The following is a 17,214-nucleotide window of genomic DNA, read 5'->3' as shown; positions in this document are numbered from 1 at the left end:
TTTTTCTCAAAAATATATCCTGGATATATTAACAATGGCAGGTTTTTTTTTTCCCCCACAAAAAAGATTAAGGAAGACCTTTGGATACTATATTAGTTGGCTTAGGGCTGCCATAACAAAGTACCACAAACTGCGTGGCTTACACAATGGAAATTTTTCTCATAATTCTTGAGGCTAGAAGTCCAGGATTAGAAGTGTTGATAGGATTGGTTTCTTCTGAGGGCCGTAGGTTGATAGGATTGGTTTCTTTTGAGGGTTCGAGGCCTCTCTTCTTGACTTGTATGTAGATGGCCATCTTCTTCTTTTTTTTTTTTTTTTTTTTTTTGAGACAGAGTCTTACTGTCACCCAGGCTAGAATGCAGTGGTGTGAACTCAGCTCATTGCAGCCTCTTCCTGGGCTCAAGTGTTTTTCCCGCCTCAGCTTCCTGAGTAGCTTGGACTATAGGTTTTCAACACCATGCCCAGCTAATTTTTAAAAATATTTTTAGTAGGGACTGGGTTTCACCGTATTGGCCATGCTGGTCTTGGACCTCAAGGTGATCCACCTGCCTTGGCTTCCCCAAGTGTTGTGATTACAGGCATGAGCCACCATGCCCAGCCTCTATTTTCTCCTTATATCTTCACATAGTCTCCTTTCTTGCTTGTGTCTGTGTCCTAATCTCCTTTTCTATTAAGGACACCAGACACATTGGATTAGGGCCCACCCTACTAACCTTATTTTAATTTAATTACTTCTGAGGACTGAATCTCCAAATTTAGTCACATTCTGAGGTAGTGAGGGTTAGGACTTCAACATATGAATTTTGAGAAAACATGGTTCAGCCTGTATAAATGATACTTTTGTTATCAGTATACAAATCTCCCTAATTGTTTGAAATATGAATTTTCATAATGACTTTACCTAATTCATAGATTATTATATGCTATGTGCCTACCGCCCCTCTAATGTATAGGGGGAAATATATTCCCATCTGACCTTGGACATACAAAACTAAGACATGTGAAAAAATAGTGAGCAGTTTGGGCTCATATATGTTAAATCATGAATTGCACGATATTGGTTGCTAATGTAATTCATATTTTGAAGGCAAGTAAAATCTAATGGTTTACAAGGGGAGTTATAATTGAACCAAGAGTTAGGAGGGGTAGGGAATTAATATTTTGTGAAGTATCCACTTGAATTTAGATGCTTTATATGGCATTTTCTTGAATCTATGTAATCTATTAGTTAGATATCATATCTGTATTATAGATGAGGAAAACAGGTTCAAGTAATTTTTCTAGAGTCATATGATTAGAAACAATACAGTAAAGATTTGAATTATTCAATTTGGTATAAAGTCTCTGCTCTCTTTGCTCTAGACTGGCGTGTTATAGATTGTATAGCTGAGAAGGAAAGACATTCAGAGTAGAAGCAGTGGTATAAATAATATCTCTGAGACACACAATAAGGCTGGTGTTTCAAGTATTTAAAAACGCAAATGCTAAGTTATGACTTGCCAATGAAGATTAATATTTTTAATTATCAGATTTTAAGAACTATGTATAATTAGTAAAATAGTACAGCTTAGAGGACAAAGGGGTCAGTTCTTGATATTGATGGCATTTAGGAAAATGGGAAGGTCTTTTTTTTTGGTAGGTGGATTATACTAAACATTTAAGTAACATTAGACCAGTACATGATTTGTGATATTTTTCTTGTGAGAAGTATCTACTTTGCCTGGCATTCTTTTTTTTTTTTTTTTCCCTTTCTCTTGAGATAGAGTCACCCAGGCTGGAATGCAATGGCGTGTTTTTAGCCCACTGCGACATCCGTCTCCCAGGTTCAAGTGATTCTCCTGACTCAGCCTTCCAAGTAGCCCGGCTAATTTTTGTATTTTTAGTAGAGATGGGATTTCACCATGTTGGCCAGGCTGGTTTTGAATTCCTGACCTCAAGTAATCTGCCTACCTCAGCTTCCCAAACTACTGGGATTGCAGGTGTGAGCCACCGCTCCCATCCTGCCTGGCATTCTTGAATCTGGTTTAGTTTATCCAGTTTATCTCCCTTTTGTTAATACATTGTTGAAAAGCCAATGGTTAAATATAATTTTTTTGTAGTGATAATCATATTCCATGTATATGACTGAAACTCACTTTCACTGGATTTAACTCACTTTCACTGGATTTTCTGTCCACTGTAAATAACTACTGTCATCCATAATCTGTTTATCTGAATTTTTCTATTAATATCTTAGAGAGTAAGCTCTGTGTTTCTCACTGTTGTTACCACATACTGACTACAAATGTCAATTCAGAAATTGCTATTAGGATTATTATAGTACATCTTAAATATTATGTTATAGATTACAAAAATTTTTATTTTCAAAAATGAGGTTTACTTCTCCTTTTGAAAATTAGGTAATTCAAAAATGGCAGAACTGTTTATGGAATGTGAAGAAGAGGAGCTGGAACCATGGCAGAAGAAAGTAAAAGAAGTTGAGGACGATGATGATGATGAGCCAATCTTTGTTGGAGAGATATCAAGTTCAAAACCAGCAATTTCGAGTAAGCATTTACTTTTAGGAAAGCCAAGCTTTATAAGATATTATTTCTAATGGGAAAACTTGTGAAGTGTTTAACAGGTACTTGATGTTCATGTTCCACTGTGAAGAGTTAGGTCTGAGAGATTGGGTATGAGGCTAGTAAGAACTTGAGAGTCAGGATGGGGATATGACTGGGGACTTGAGGAAGGAGGTAAGAGGTTAAATATCAGATGTCAGAAAAGAGAAATGGACTGAGATTAGCTGGTGACCTTGGAGGTCTTCTGAGATTAGAAATCATAATTTTTAATGGAGTTAAATAACTTATTTATTTATTTGGAGACAGAGTCTCATTCTGTTGCTAGGCTGGAGCACAGTGGCACAATCATGGCTCCCTGCAGCCTCAACCTCCTTGACTCAAGTGATCCTCCCACCTTAGCTTCCCGAGTAGCTGGGACTATTGGTGTGTATTACCATACCTGGCAATTTTTTTTATTTTTGTAGAGACAGAGTCTCACAATGCTGCCCAGGCTGCTCTCTAACTCCTGAGCTCAAGTGATCCAGCCTTGGCCTTCCAAACTGTGCTAAGATTACAGGTGTGAGTCACTGCACCTGGCCTTAAGTAATGTATTTCTTTATCTGTTTATCCTTTTTCATTTTTCTCACTTAAATCCAGAAGAAGAGAAAATAAAACATTTGGAATGCTTTGCTTAAAATGTCAGAATATACTAAGTGAGTTTTTGTTAGTCTTAAGTGAGACTTCTCACATCCAGGCCTCATTGCAGTGTCATCTATACATGGCTACAAAATGTATAGATGATAAATGATTGCACAGTCTCTGGCCTGTGTACCAACAGAGGCTGTAGCTTCTGACCATATCCATCTTCCAGCAACTCCTGTTTATATTCGTGAAAAAGAATGACATTGTCTATAGCCACTGTACTTGAATGGGTTAGCATTTAGTACATTTAAATCCTTAAGGCTTTTGGGCAGAGCAACTTCGTACCTTTGTGGCTTATTAGCTTTAAGTTACAGAATTGGACTTGACATTGTGATAAAGTACAGATACCGATGACATTTGTTAAAATGCCCACTCAAAAGTGTATGATAGAGTGCAGAGAAATAATGTAAAAATTTCAGAGAAAAAGAGAAAATAGATCTTTTTCCATTTTATTTACTTGTTTGTTTGAAGCCAGGAGAATTTACCAAAGAATGTGATGTATTACTAATCTCATTTTACTAATCTCTGTGTGTGTGTGTGTGTCTGTGTGTGTGTGTGTGTGTGTTTACTTACCGTGGTAGTGCTTCAAAGTGTAATTAAGAGACTACTGTAAAATTTTCTGAAAGCCTAGTTCTCACTTTGCTTACCTCTAACTTGGATTGGCACCTTTATTCAGTTTTATCAGAGAGAGAATAATTTTACTAGTTGAATTCTTAATACCATTTTCTGTAGCAGATTGGTCATCTCTCATGGAGTGCTAAGGGGAGTGCTGCTTGGATTATAAAATGAATTCGGCATCATGGAATCTTTGGTGATAGTGAAACATAATATTCTCATGATTATTTCTTTATACTGAAATATATCATAAAATTATTCAAACTCGTATTGAAAACATGACAGTTGAGTTTCAAGCTGAATTTATACTGATTGTAGATGACTGTTTATGGTATTCAAGTAGAATAGTGTACATTAGTTTTAAAATAATTCCATCAAGAAGGGGATTGACCCCAATAAAATTTCTTGTCGACAATATTAAAGTGAATAATTTAAATGGTTTTATTGTTGTCTTATGTGTAAGCCATACAATTGTTAACATATGGAACATGAGTTACATGTTTATGTAAAACTTTGAGAAAAGAGGACCAAAACTTGTGGTCCATAGACTACAGCTACTAAAAAGTACTACAGCAATAGTTCTTTCATGGTTTGAATAAATATTTAATCCTGAATTTCTGAGTCAAAAACAGTGTCAAGTTCTTTGAGCAGATTTTTCTCTGGTAAGACTTCTGTAGTGTTTAATTACAGAGCACTGCATTGACATTGTCAGAAAACAACCATATTTTTGTGTGAACCATTGTTTTATATAATGACTTAATGGGATCTGGTTTCTTTGTACTGTGAGGAAGATAAAATAAATTTTTATGAGATATGGTGGATTTTTTTTTTGTTTTTTGGTGCTTTTTTCCTTTTTCTAACCAGGGATTTTAGGCAAATCCTCATGCTTCCAAATTATAGTTTGATAAGCTGGAAGTTACAGAGTTTACTTGTGTTCAAGAATGAGGAACTTTAAACTGATCCTCAAAGTCATGGCAGGCTCAGTTTGACTTCTGGTGTAGTGGTAGATTTGCTACCTCTTAACTAATAATATGCTGTGATAAACTGTTGGTTTACTTTAGACTGCAATCTCTGTTAGTTTTTCTTTTTTAACTCAAAACTAATAGTAGATAATCCAATGAGATTTTCCATAATGGAACTTCAGGGCATTTAGAGGTGTGAATGCATGTAGAGTTTGGGCAAGAATTTGATTTCGAATCATAGGAACCTGACTGTATGTACAACCCTGTCATCATTGACAGAAAGATATATACTTAAATTATAGGTTGAATATAAATATATTTTTGGAAAGCTTTTATTAACTATGTGGACTATTTCTTTGCAAGCACAATGTTTTGACTCACATGTAGTCAGACGTGTCATTCCCCTACTTCTGGCTTTGAATTTTGAGTTGTAATGAGAAAGATTGTTCTAAGTCTATAAAGCAATTAAAGCTAGTTATCTATGTATGTGTTTAAAATGAACTCTATTCTTAAATTGGTGATTAGTTATATACTCCTTCCAGAAATCTGTTTACATGTTTTCAATTCATGATTTCTATTATCTTAACATGTATTTCATTCAAACAATGAATTTTAAAATAAATATAATTTTTTATAGATATTTTGAACAGAGTTAACCCCAGCTCATATTCAAGGGGACTAAAGAATGGTGCACTCAGTCGAGGTACGGTATTATTGTACTATTTTAATTTTAAAGTGAAGTATTTTGACAAAATTGATTATGTACAAATAATTTCAATATATTCTGTTACTTTAAAATACAGGTATTACTGCTGCATTCAAGCCTACAAGTCAACACTACACGAATCCAACATCAAATCCAGTGCCTGCCTCACCAATAAATTTTCATCCTGAGTCTAGATCTTCAGATAGTTCTGTTATTGTTCAGCCTTTTTCTAAACCTGTAAGTGTTTCTAAAACTATACAGCCAGTTCAGGGATCCATTGGATATTATTTATCAATATCAACAGTACCCAGTTAAACTTCTGGACTGTCATAAATAGTCATCCAGTAGAAGCATAATTAGTATAAGAAAATGTCACCATATTTTTGTAGCTCAAGCACTACCCAAAGTATTAACTGAATAAGCTAACTACCCACCCTGTTAATAAATCAGGCAGTATGCCTAAATAGATACAATAATGAAAACTGTGCCACCAAAATATGAATAAAATTGTAATCAGTAATAAATATTACATAATGGCAAATATTTAAGATTGCAAACTGGGCCAGATATTCTTAATTGTGAAAATAATTAAGAGACCATCATAGCTTTTTATAACATTCCTTCATAGTTCAGTTAACAAAAACATTTTTTTTTCCTATTACAAAAAACTCCCACTTTTTTTCTGTTACAAAAAGTAATAGAAAATGGTAATAGTTAACATTCATTGAGCTGTTAATATGTATAAGGCTTTGTGCTAAATGCTATAGGTAGTTTTACGTCATTTAGTTCTTAAACATCCCCATGAAGTAGACACTATTATTATCCTCATTTTTTAGTTGAGGAAACTGAGGGTCATAGAGATTGAAAGATTTACTCAAGATCCCAAAGCTGGCAGTTGATGGATCTGGATTTCAATCCAGCATAACCCATAGTTTATATGTATATGCACACATACATACATATATGTTGTATATAAATGTATGCTTAGAAATGAAAGAATTGGCTTAGTTGAACAGTTCTCAGACTACAGTTTGCAATCCTCTGGGATTCCCCAAGACCCTTTTAGAGGTTTGGGAGTCAACAGTGTTGTCATTATAATCAAAGACTGTTTTCCACTGTGTTGACATTTGCACTGGTGATGCTAAAGTAATGTGGGTAAGCTGCTGGTGCCTTAGTGTGCATCAAGGTAGTGCCACCAAACTGTACATGTAGTTTCTGTATTAGTTACCTGCCATGCACGCACAGTAAACTATGTCAGTCAACTGAGTGTTACTTGGTTATACTCAGTTTCTTTGATGAAGTATTAAAATGTTAATAGTTTTGTTAATTGTCCACACTTCAATATGTGTCTTTTAAAATATTCTGTGTGATGACATGAGTAGTATATATAAAATACCTTTGTGTTTGAAGTGTGATGGTTGTCTTGAGGAAAAGCACTTGTGTGATTGACTTGTGAGGTAAACTACTTTTTTTTTTTTTTGGTTGTTCTTAATAGAGCACCATTTTTACTTGAAAGAATGACTTACAAACCATGGTGTATTAGTTATCTGTTTCTTTGTATCAGTATTACCACAGAGTTACACAGCTTAAAACAACATACACTCCTTATCTCATGGTCTCACAATTTCTGAATCAGGTCATGGCTTAGGTGGGTTTTTTGCTTGAGGATCTCACAAGGCTACATTCAACATGTGGTCCCTGAAGTTGCAGTTTCATCTGAAATTCTGCTGGGGAAGTGTTTGCTGACAAATTCACGTGGTTGTTGGTAGCATTCAGTTCCTTAAGGTTGGTTGTTGGACTGGGAGTCTCAGTATCTTGTTGGCTTTTGACTGGTTCCTTGCCAGGTAGGTCTTCCCAGTAAGGTTGCTTGCTTCCTCAAAGCTAGCAGGTGAGGGTGAGTCCTTAGCAAAATGCCCTTATAGTCTTCGGTAACATAATTATGTACACAAAAATCATATATATCTTGTCACCTTTGTTGTATTCTGTTGGTTAAAAGCAAGTCAGAAGTCCTGCCCACATTCGAAGAGGGAATTACACAGGACGTGAATACCAGGACCTGGGGATTGTGGGTAGTGACATTTCCATGGAGGCCACTTTAGAGTCTGTCTACCACACACATTTATTCAATCTTGATTGGCAAACGTTTCGTCAAACCTGTCACTTCAGCGAAAACAATTGATAGTAGTATTTCTTGCCAATGGTAAAATTTGAACTTTGAAGCAAAAACTCATTTACCACTGTGATCTTGACAGCTTTCGAATACTTCAAGACTTTTCTGATGAGTGGTGGTGTTGAAAAATAATGATTTTATAAATATTGTGTAATGAACTATGTCACCATTTGGAAGACCTGTATAAGTCAATGAAACCAATATTTTCCAAATAGCTAGTATATATGCTACAAAAGTATTCATGGGTAAATGATCCATCTAAGATAGACCATTGTTTTTAATGGAACAAGGTGTTCTGGGACATGGTTTCAGATTTCACACTGCAACAGACCTTTTTGACAGTACCAGCTGTTCAGTTTTGGTATAGTATCAAAGTAGTATTTCCACAGTTAGTTAAAACCCTATTAAAACACTCCCTCTTCCAGGTATATTCCTAAGGAGGCAGGTTTTAATAATATTCTTCAACCAAAACAAGATGTCCTAGCCGATTGAAGGCAGAAGCAGATAAAAGACTAAAACAATTTTTGATTAAACTAGATATTTAAGAACTTTGCAAAGATACGAAACAATGCCACTCTTCACTATTTTTTGTGTGTTTGCAAGTCATTTTTCATTAAAATGTTATTTATGTTAATCTGTAATGAGTTTGTTATTTAAAAATGAATTAATAAATAAATGTTCTAAAATGTTCTCTGTTTTAATTTCTAGTATGGAAATTACTGATAGATATAACCAGTGTAAAAAAAAAAGTCCTTTTGGGCTCAACAATTTTAAAGTGGGTAAAATAGTTCTGAAGCCAAAGAGTTAGGACACCACTGTCTCAGAAAAATAGTAGTAAATTTTCCTAAAAATGTATTTTCTTTATATAATAAGAACAATAAGGGAGACTGCTTAGTCTCTATCTTGAATCATCTATGATTTAAGGTTCCACAGGCTATTTCTGATGTTTTAAAAAATGTAATAGGTGGCCAGGCGTGGTGGCTTATACCTGTAGTCCCAGCACTTTGGGAGGCTGAGGCAAGTGGATCACCTGAGTAATCAAGAGTTCAAGACCAGCCTGGCTAACAGGGCAAAACCCCGTCTCTACTAATAATACAAAAATTACTTGGGCGTGGTGGTGTGTACCTGTAATCCCAGCTACTCGTGAGGCTGAGGCAGGAGAATCACTTGAACCTGGAAGGCGGAGGTTGCAGTGAGCCAGGATCACGCCACTGCACTTTAGCCTGGGTGACAGAGTGAGACTCTGTCTCAAAAAAAAAAAAAAAAAAAAGGTAATAGGTGTTCCTGAAGATAGCTGGAAAGCTATCCAGAGTGTAACAATTCTTTGCTATTAGCTGGAATCAAATTAACTCAGTGGTTTTCTCATGCTTATTATAAGCTGTTTCGCATTTGAGAGAAAAAAATTGGAAAAAGAACATTATTTGATAGTTTGTTAGGTAAAAATCTTTCCAACATAGGATCCAGGGAGGGAAGAAAAAGCAAGAGTTGTTATGTTTGGTGTAATAAGAGTTAGAAATCAGATTATTTTCTGACTCAGAATTGGGCATAGTTTTTAAATCAGAGCGCCTTAGTTGATGGTTCCCAGTCCTTGGGTTCCTTTAAAAATATGAGAGGTTTTGCCAGTTGGTCTGGCAAGGACCCAGAAGTGACAGCTTCTTAAAAACTCTTCAAGTATAATTCTACTGCACAGTCCAAGTTAAGAATGAAAGAGGCGTATTCTGGAATAAACAGAATCCTGGTTAAGGGACTTCTCTCTGACTTTTGGAAGCTATTTTAATAAATTATAATTAGTAGTTTTTCATTTTATGTCATTTTGTGTTTGTGATTTTACTTTTCATGAAATGTATCTCAACATTGCTTTCAGGTTGGCCGGAATGGGATTTATTATTATCACCTAGAAAGTCAATGTGATATAACTTAAGGGCATGGGCTTTGTAATAAGTCAAACCTGGTTTCTAATTTCAGCTCCATTAGCAGCAAATGGGGCTGTATTGGGAGACTTACTCGACCACACCTAAACTTAGTTTACCTATTTATTAAATGGAGAATAATATTAGGTCTTTATTAGTATTATTGTGATAGCTGCTTGATATGATATATGTACCATGAAGAGCACGTACATTTAAAACAAAGAACTGTGGCTGTTATTTCAGTTTGAAAGGTAAATTACTTGAAACTCAGAAGTAACTGTTCCATTATTTCACAAATATTTGGAGAAAATATTTGCTTTGAAGTAAGATTATCTTTTATTACTGTTAAATCATAGGGCATTATGATTTTTTTTTTTTTAAATGTTACATGTTAAAGCCCAAATGACTACATCTACCTGTTAGGCCTCAAATTCTAGGATTAGTTTGAGTTGCGTTAATAGCTTATTTCCATAACTTCTTAACAAACCCATGTCAATAGAAAAGTTGGTAACAAAGCAAAATTCTTAAAACTTAAATATTCCTTAATTTATAATAATAAAACTTTTATATTTCTCTTATGAAATAATATGTATTTTGGGACAGATTTTGGAAAAGTGAGAAGAGGACCTTATAGTATATGCAAATACATATTTCTCTTTTTTTACTCAACATTCTACTTGGAACATGTCACTGGGTATTCCTTAAAAAAAAAAAGTGAATTTGGCTGGGCACAGTGGCTCATGCCTGTAATCCCAGCACTTTGGGAGGCCGAGGTGGGCAGATCATGAGGTCAAGAGATTGAGACCATCTGGCCAACAGGATATGCTGAAAATATTTAGATACTACTTTTAGTACAACAGGGTTATACTAAAATACAATTTTTAAATACTGTTTTTAGCACAACAGGATTGTACTAAAAATACAAAAATTGGTGGCACACGGCTCTCCCAGCTGCTCAGGAGGCTGAGGCAGGAGAATCACATGAACCCAGGAGTCAGAGGTTGCAGTGAGCCAAGACTGCACTGCTGCGCTCCATCCTGGAGACAGAGTGAGACTATGTCTCAAAAAAGAAAAATAAAGTGATATTTTTGCACAGTAGTTTATCAGTTTAATCATTTCTCCATTGTTAGACATACAGGTTGTAATTGTTTTGCTGTTATAATTAAATTTTCCTTAAACATTTTTATTTCATTACCATGAATTATTAAAAATGGAATAGATAAAAGGTGAACCTTTTAATTTTTTTTAACATAAACTCAAGATTTTATTGTCTTCATGAAAGAAAAGGTGACTTAGAACTGGATCACTTGGCCTTTTGTCTTATCTCCTCCCGGTTCAAAACGCTTGCATCTTTTAATAGTCAGCATTCTCTTAGATCTGCAGTTGGGCTCAACACACTCAAGCCTTAGCACAATCTTCTTTGTAGTTTTAGCCTTTTTCCAGAAAATCGGCTTAGTTTGTCCACCCTAGCCACTCTGCTTCCTGTCATAACACCGCTTTCCCTGGGCATACAGAGAATCCTTGCCCTTCTTGTACGGTGTTGCTTTGTGGGGTTGGTGCTTGCCACACTTCCTACGGAAAGTCCGGCGGGTTTTAGGAACGTGACCGCTACCGGCACTGAGAGCGGAGGTGAGCCTTTTAAAGGCTTTCATAGCTACTGCCAAAGTTTTTATGCAGATAAATTATACTAAAATATGAGCTCCACTTTGCCAATAGTGAATGTTATCATTACTTTTCGATTCAAACTAATCTTAGACACAGAAAAAATAGTACAGTTTTCATATACCCCTTACCCAGTTTTCCCTATGTTAACATTTTATCACTGCTGGGTAATTAACATTAATTCAACTATAGACCTTACTGGAATTTCATCAGTTTTCCCATTAGTATTCTTTTTCATGCCCAGTATCTTATTCAGAATCCCACCTTGCAGTTATTTCTTTTTAGTCTACTCTATTTTTAAGTTATTCATTCTTTGTCTTCCATTATCTTGACAATTTTAAGAGTAGTGGCTAATTAATTAATTTTATAGTAGATATTATGGTAACATGCCAATTTATTCGTTAAACTGCTGTTGTTTTTATTTGCATTTCTTTGGCTAGTAATTTGGAAAAAAGGTATTTTGTATGTGTTGTTCATTTGTATTTCTGAATTCTCTTAGTTTATGTCTTTTGCCCATATTTTTCCTAAACTGATGGTCTTTTATCCTTTAATTTTTAATCATTATTAATCTTGAAACTTTTCTTGTTATGTATTAAGACATGTAGAATGGCCCAAAAGTCACTCTCAGAGCTTATTGTTCACAATGAGTATCTTTTAGAAGTATTAATAGTATTGGCATACATTTGTGGGTGTATCACTACATTTAATGTATTATGATATGTCCCTAAATTATATTGACCATACTTTTCATAATTATGTACACTAAATATATATGTATGCTCATATATGTTATACATTTATACTGCTTTATACTTGACCGCATTATCATTCATCTCATACTTTTCACTCCTCTCTTCTTAAGATCTTCCTTTTAGTTTGGACCACCCTTTCTCCTGATGGAAGGGCTAAAACTTCCTTTGCATCCGGAGGCCTCCAGGAACAGGACAGCTGGCCCAAATTACTTCTATAAACAACTTCTATTCTAAACCCTGTCTGCCTGGCATTCTTATTTGTTCACTCTACTGACCTGATGCTTTTGTATTTGACTGATGAGACAGAAGATTCCTGGCCTGCCGTGGCTTTCTATGGGATGATGGAACGTGTGTGGGGCCCGTTTTTTCTCCTTCTGACGTATAGCTTATACATTTCTCCAATAAAGATGATTTCAAAATTCATATTATGTGATATATTCATCCTTAACACTGATGCACAATACTGTAGATTGATTGCATTTGTTTGCCCTGATATCTCAGATGAGGGGTTTTTAAAGGCGTGGAAGCTTTTAATTTTTTTGATCAAATCAATATGGTTTTTATTTTTCTCCTTGCTTTTGCCCAAAGATTTTGCTAAGTTCTGTTATTTGCCCTTTAATGGGAATACTGCATTTTAGAAGTTACTTATAGGGTATCAATCTTATTGATATAAAGTTGGTTTATGTTTCTTTTACCTTGAAAAAGTTGGACTAAGAATTTTCCCCCCATTTTAGTTTTCTAGTCAGCAGTAAACCAGCTCTAAATAATAGCTTGCTTTCAGTTTCAGTAAATGATAATTTTGGCAAAGTAGCAATTATCTTTGTGTTATTAACTTAGTAATAATTGAGTCATCAAAGGGTTTCCTTAGAATATTGGGCAAGCAATTAAGTTTTATAAAAGTCTACAGAATAAAATTCTTATATAATTATATAAAATTACATAATATATAATATATAATTATATTGAAATAATTTTAACTGTTGATTAAATGTATTATTTTTCCTTTGAACTATTTAACAGGGTTATATAACAAACTCATCACGAGTTGTGTCTAATAAGTCGTCAGAGTTACTGTTTGACTTGACCCAGGATACAGGGTTGTCACGTTACCAAGGGAGACCAACACTTTCTATAGCAGGTTGGTTTTAGTATTTTTTTTATAAAGATTATAAAAAGAAACTTTATGAATATGCATTGAGATTGACTTTCTGTTTTGAAGCCCCTCCCTTGTGGAAAGTGTATCATGTATTGTAAGGTGGAATGTCACTAGTAGTTCTTGAATACCTTTCTTGGATAATTTTCTGTAAAATCCTATTTAATGACAGAATATTTTATTTCTTCCTATTAAGTAACCAGCTTTAAGCTCATTCTCACTTGGAGCTAACCATAGTTGAGAAATATTAAAATAATTTCTATGAGTTAGAGAACTTCTCAGGTAGCCTAAATACTCTGTTAAAAAAAAGAAAAAAGGATTAGTTTCTATGGACACTAAGTGTGAAAAATACATGGTTATAATTGATTTCTTATTTAATGTCTTTCTATTCTAATATATTGTTTCAGCATGATAGTTGAAGATGATTATAAGGTGGTATTATAAACTGCCCACAATAAATAGTGATTTGCACATAGTAAGTACTCATTGAATGTACATTGAAGGATTAATGAACTTTCCCTGTTGAACAACATTTAAGGTTCTTTGATTATATACTATAACAAAGTTTTTCATTAATCTAAAATAAATTAGTGTACTATAAAAGAATTTTATCTAATTGAAAAATCAAGGCAGTTACTCTTTGTATATTAGCAATTTGTATCCAAATATTTGACTAAATAGATGTATACATGATTTTTTGAAATTTATAGATTTACTAACAAATTAGTTTGGAGAATGTACCAAACCCTCTCCCAGTTTTTGTAATAGTAACACTAACTTTTATTATAAACTTAGACTGTTTTTCCATTTTGATAATACTTGATTTGTTATTCACCTCTCTGGGTGTCAGTTAATTATTTAGTAACAATCTGGTTTGTGAAATAGTTAGGAATCAAAAGAAACAGGGAGAAAATATAGTTGTCTTAATTCTAGTTTCATAAAGCATATAGTCTTCATTCATAGAAAAAGTCTGAATTCTTGAAACTTCTTGGGAATAAGGAGAAATAATGATTCCTGTTATTCCTGTAAGTGTTCTACTTCAGAGTGGGAGTTTAGCCTGAGCAGTAAGTAGGATGATTTGATCCTCTATTCTTAAGATTTTTGTAGTCTCTATTAAGTTACATAACCACTTTGATTTTCTCATATTGTTAAAAGGGAGATTTTATTTATTTATTTTTTTGTATAATGCATTCATTCTTCACATCTGGAACCATTCATTTGGACATGTAATTTTAATTCCTGCTCTGCTTTGCTCAGGAATTTTTAATGCCCAAATCCAAGTGAAATATAAGAATACAGTATAAGCTTTAAAAGGCTTGACAACACAGTTATTATGAATGATATGTGCTACATGTTCAGTAACATGATTAACAGACTACCATCTAGGGAGATTATGGGGATTTGGAGAAGACTGGATTTGAGCTGAATTTTGAATGAGAATAAGATTTTACCAGTGGAGAGAGAACTGTTGAGGGTAGGGTGCAGCACAAGCCAGACACAACAGAGATAAGTTAAAGCATCAAAATTTAAAACAAATAGAGTGATTTTGTTTAATCTTGAGATTTCTTATTTTAAAAATTCTTAAAGCAATCTATTTTTGCTGTCCAGCCTGCTATATAATCAGATGCTTAATTCAGAATTCCAGCATTCCTTGGTTTTTCAAGTAGCTTAAACATCTCACAAGAATGTGAATGTGATTACCCAGAATCTTTCCTGTGTACCTATAGTATATCTATCAGTAATCGAGTATTTTGAAGATGGAAAAAAATCATTTTTATGTTATCTCAAAAGGATTAAACAGAGAAACCAAGTAGTATAATACTTTTTATTTTGCTGGAATGGTTGCTCTTACTAAAAGATTGACAGGTGAATCTATTATAATATTTTTCCCCTTTAAAGTAAGTAAAATATAAAATATTTGTTAATAATGATAACAGCTGTAATTTATTATTCAGTTCTTTCTGTGTAACATGTTTTCTTGGGTACTGTAAGTACATTATCTTGTTTGGCCCTTAAAGCAGCTCTGTAACATAGGGTATTATAAATTATTTTATAAAAGAGGAAACTGAGGCTTAGAGAAATTAATAAAGCTAAGTATACATACTAGATAGAGCGTGACAAGGTGTGGATTCAAACTTGTCTGACTTAAAAACCTGAAAAATTTCTAATATATTTACCTTACCATTTCTACTTTTAATGTACAATTGAGAGAACTAAAATATGATGTTCAGTTTTAGAATCTCTTTTACAAAGTACAGTTTTATGTTATTTTCAAAAAAAGACTGTTTTGAGCCTTGTTATAGCCTGGATATCCTCATATCTCTTGTGAATGCGTTAAATAAAACTAAAATTTTAGCCTTAACATTATGGTTTTCAAATGGGAAAGTATTTTTAGGAACGAAATCCTTATATAAACAAATTTTTAATGCAAAATTTTAATAGAACAAAAAAGAGTTTCTCTGTTAGACATGTTCAATATATTCTCTGAAGTGGACTCATTAGTCTCTGGGGAACATAGTGTGAAAATCATTATGCTTACTACTTCCATTATGTGTCCTTTCATATAAATGAATGAAGTATTATCATTCAAGATTAGTTATTTCCACCATAGCGATAAATGGATAATACCACCCAAAGCCGTGAGAGTAGACCACTCTTCAGTTTGTTAGGTAGGAAAAGAACTAAATTTCCATTAGACATTTTAAGTTAAGTAAAAAAAGCATCTTAAGAGTATCTCTAAATTTTTGAAACAGGTAATTGTTTTTTACAAACTCTAATGTACTAAATGCACGTTTAAGCATCTAAAGGTAATTCATTTGTCAGAACTTATTCATAGTATACTTTATTTTTTGATCTGGCTCCCTTTAAAATAGCTATTTACATGTTGCTTTATTTGAAGCCATATTTAGAATTTTCTTTCATCGAGGGATTATTTTCTAAATTATTTAAATATATGTAGTCCATGATAAATATATACACAATTTCTTTATACCCTTAAGTTTTGATCACCTCAAGTTTTAGCATCATTATCATGATATGATAATTTAATTATATTACCTTTAATTTAGCTCCGAACTATTTTTACTCAGATGTAAATAATGTCCTAATTAAAAAAATATTTTCTCACTATTTAAATCATGTAGGTATGAATGAAAGTTCATTTTTATCAAAACGTCCTTCTACTTCTGAAGTTAATAATGTTAATCCAAAGAAACCTAAGCCTAGTGAAAGTGTTTCTGGAGCAAATTCCTCAGCTGCATTACCTTCAGTTAAATCTCCTTCAGTGACATCTTCCCAGGCTATGTCAGCAAAAGGTAAATATGAAATCTGGTATGTAAAAAGAAATAGTATTTATACATACATTTTAGAAATGATTATAATTTTTAAATGTATTATTAGTTTTAAGGTTAAAAAGTGATGAATTTGAATCATAAATGTTCTGAATTTATTTTAGGTGCAAATACCACATCAAATCAATCTAAAAATGGAACGCCTTTTCCAAGAGCTTGTCCAAAGTGCAACATTCATTTCAATCTTTTGGATCCTTTGAAAAATCACATGAAGGTAAAACTCTTTCATTATTTAATTTGTAAAAAGTTTGCACATTTCTAAAAATATTGATGATAACAGTAATTAATGCTTTGTCCAGAAATAATATCATTGGTATTTCCACTTCAGTAAAAATTTACATTCATAATGATTATATAGATTCTAAAATTCCTTACAAATCATCAAATTTTAAAACTTAAAGTTGTATGTAATATAATGAATGTTTATTGTATATTCTAAATAAAAATGTATTAATCAGATTAATTTATTAGGTCATACTCTTTAAACTTCTTATAAAACAGGCATTTTATTACGTATTTACTTTTGCATATAACTTAAAAATTCTGTTACCTTATTTTTGTGTAATGTTAACATATGCATGTCACATTACACAATGAAAATCTGAGTTTTACATTTTAAATTTTTTTTTTTTTTTTTTTTTTTTGAGATGGAGTTTCGCTCTTGTTACCCAGGCTGGAGTGCAATGGCGTGA

General features: G+C 33.3%; 1 protein-coding gene and 1 pseudogene across 7 annotated transcripts in view; one reads left to right on the top strand and one right to left on the bottom strand.

Annotated features, from left to right (window-relative positions):
• The window catches only part of ZNF280D (zinc finger protein 280D), a 106,528-nt gene that overhangs the window by 25,882 nt on the left and 63,432 nt on the right, over window positions 1–17,214 (top strand). For all 7 annotated transcript variants that reach the window (XM_039469154.2, XM_039469157.2, XM_039469156.2 and 4 more), the window contains 6 exons: window positions 2,400–2,546; window positions 5,457–5,522; window positions 5,623–5,762; window positions 13,040–13,157; window positions 16,316–16,486; window positions 16,627–16,736. In XM_039469154.2, the coding sequence (XP_039325088.2) occupies window positions 2,411–2,546; window positions 5,457–5,522; window positions 5,623–5,762; window positions 13,040–13,157; window positions 16,316–16,486; window positions 16,627–16,736 (741 nt within the window). In that variant the 5' untranslated portion in view covers window positions 2,400–2,410. The remainder of the gene's footprint in view (window positions 1–2,399; window positions 2,547–5,456; window positions 5,523–5,622; window positions 5,763–13,039; window positions 13,158–16,315; window positions 16,487–16,626; window positions 16,737–17,214) is intronic.
• Window positions 10,898–11,257, bottom strand: LOC104651553 (large ribosomal subunit protein eL42-like; annotated as a pseudogene).

Source organism: Saimiri boliviensis, chromosome 2 (genome assembly GCF_048565385.1).
Source record: "Saimiri boliviensis isolate mSaiBol1 chromosome 2, mSaiBol1.pri, whole genome shotgun sequence".
Lineage (NCBI taxonomy): Eukaryota > Metazoa > Chordata > Mammalia > Primates > Cebidae > Saimiri > Saimiri boliviensis.
Note: the sequence above shows the minus strand (reverse complement) of the source record. Positions and strands in the feature narration are given on the sequence as shown.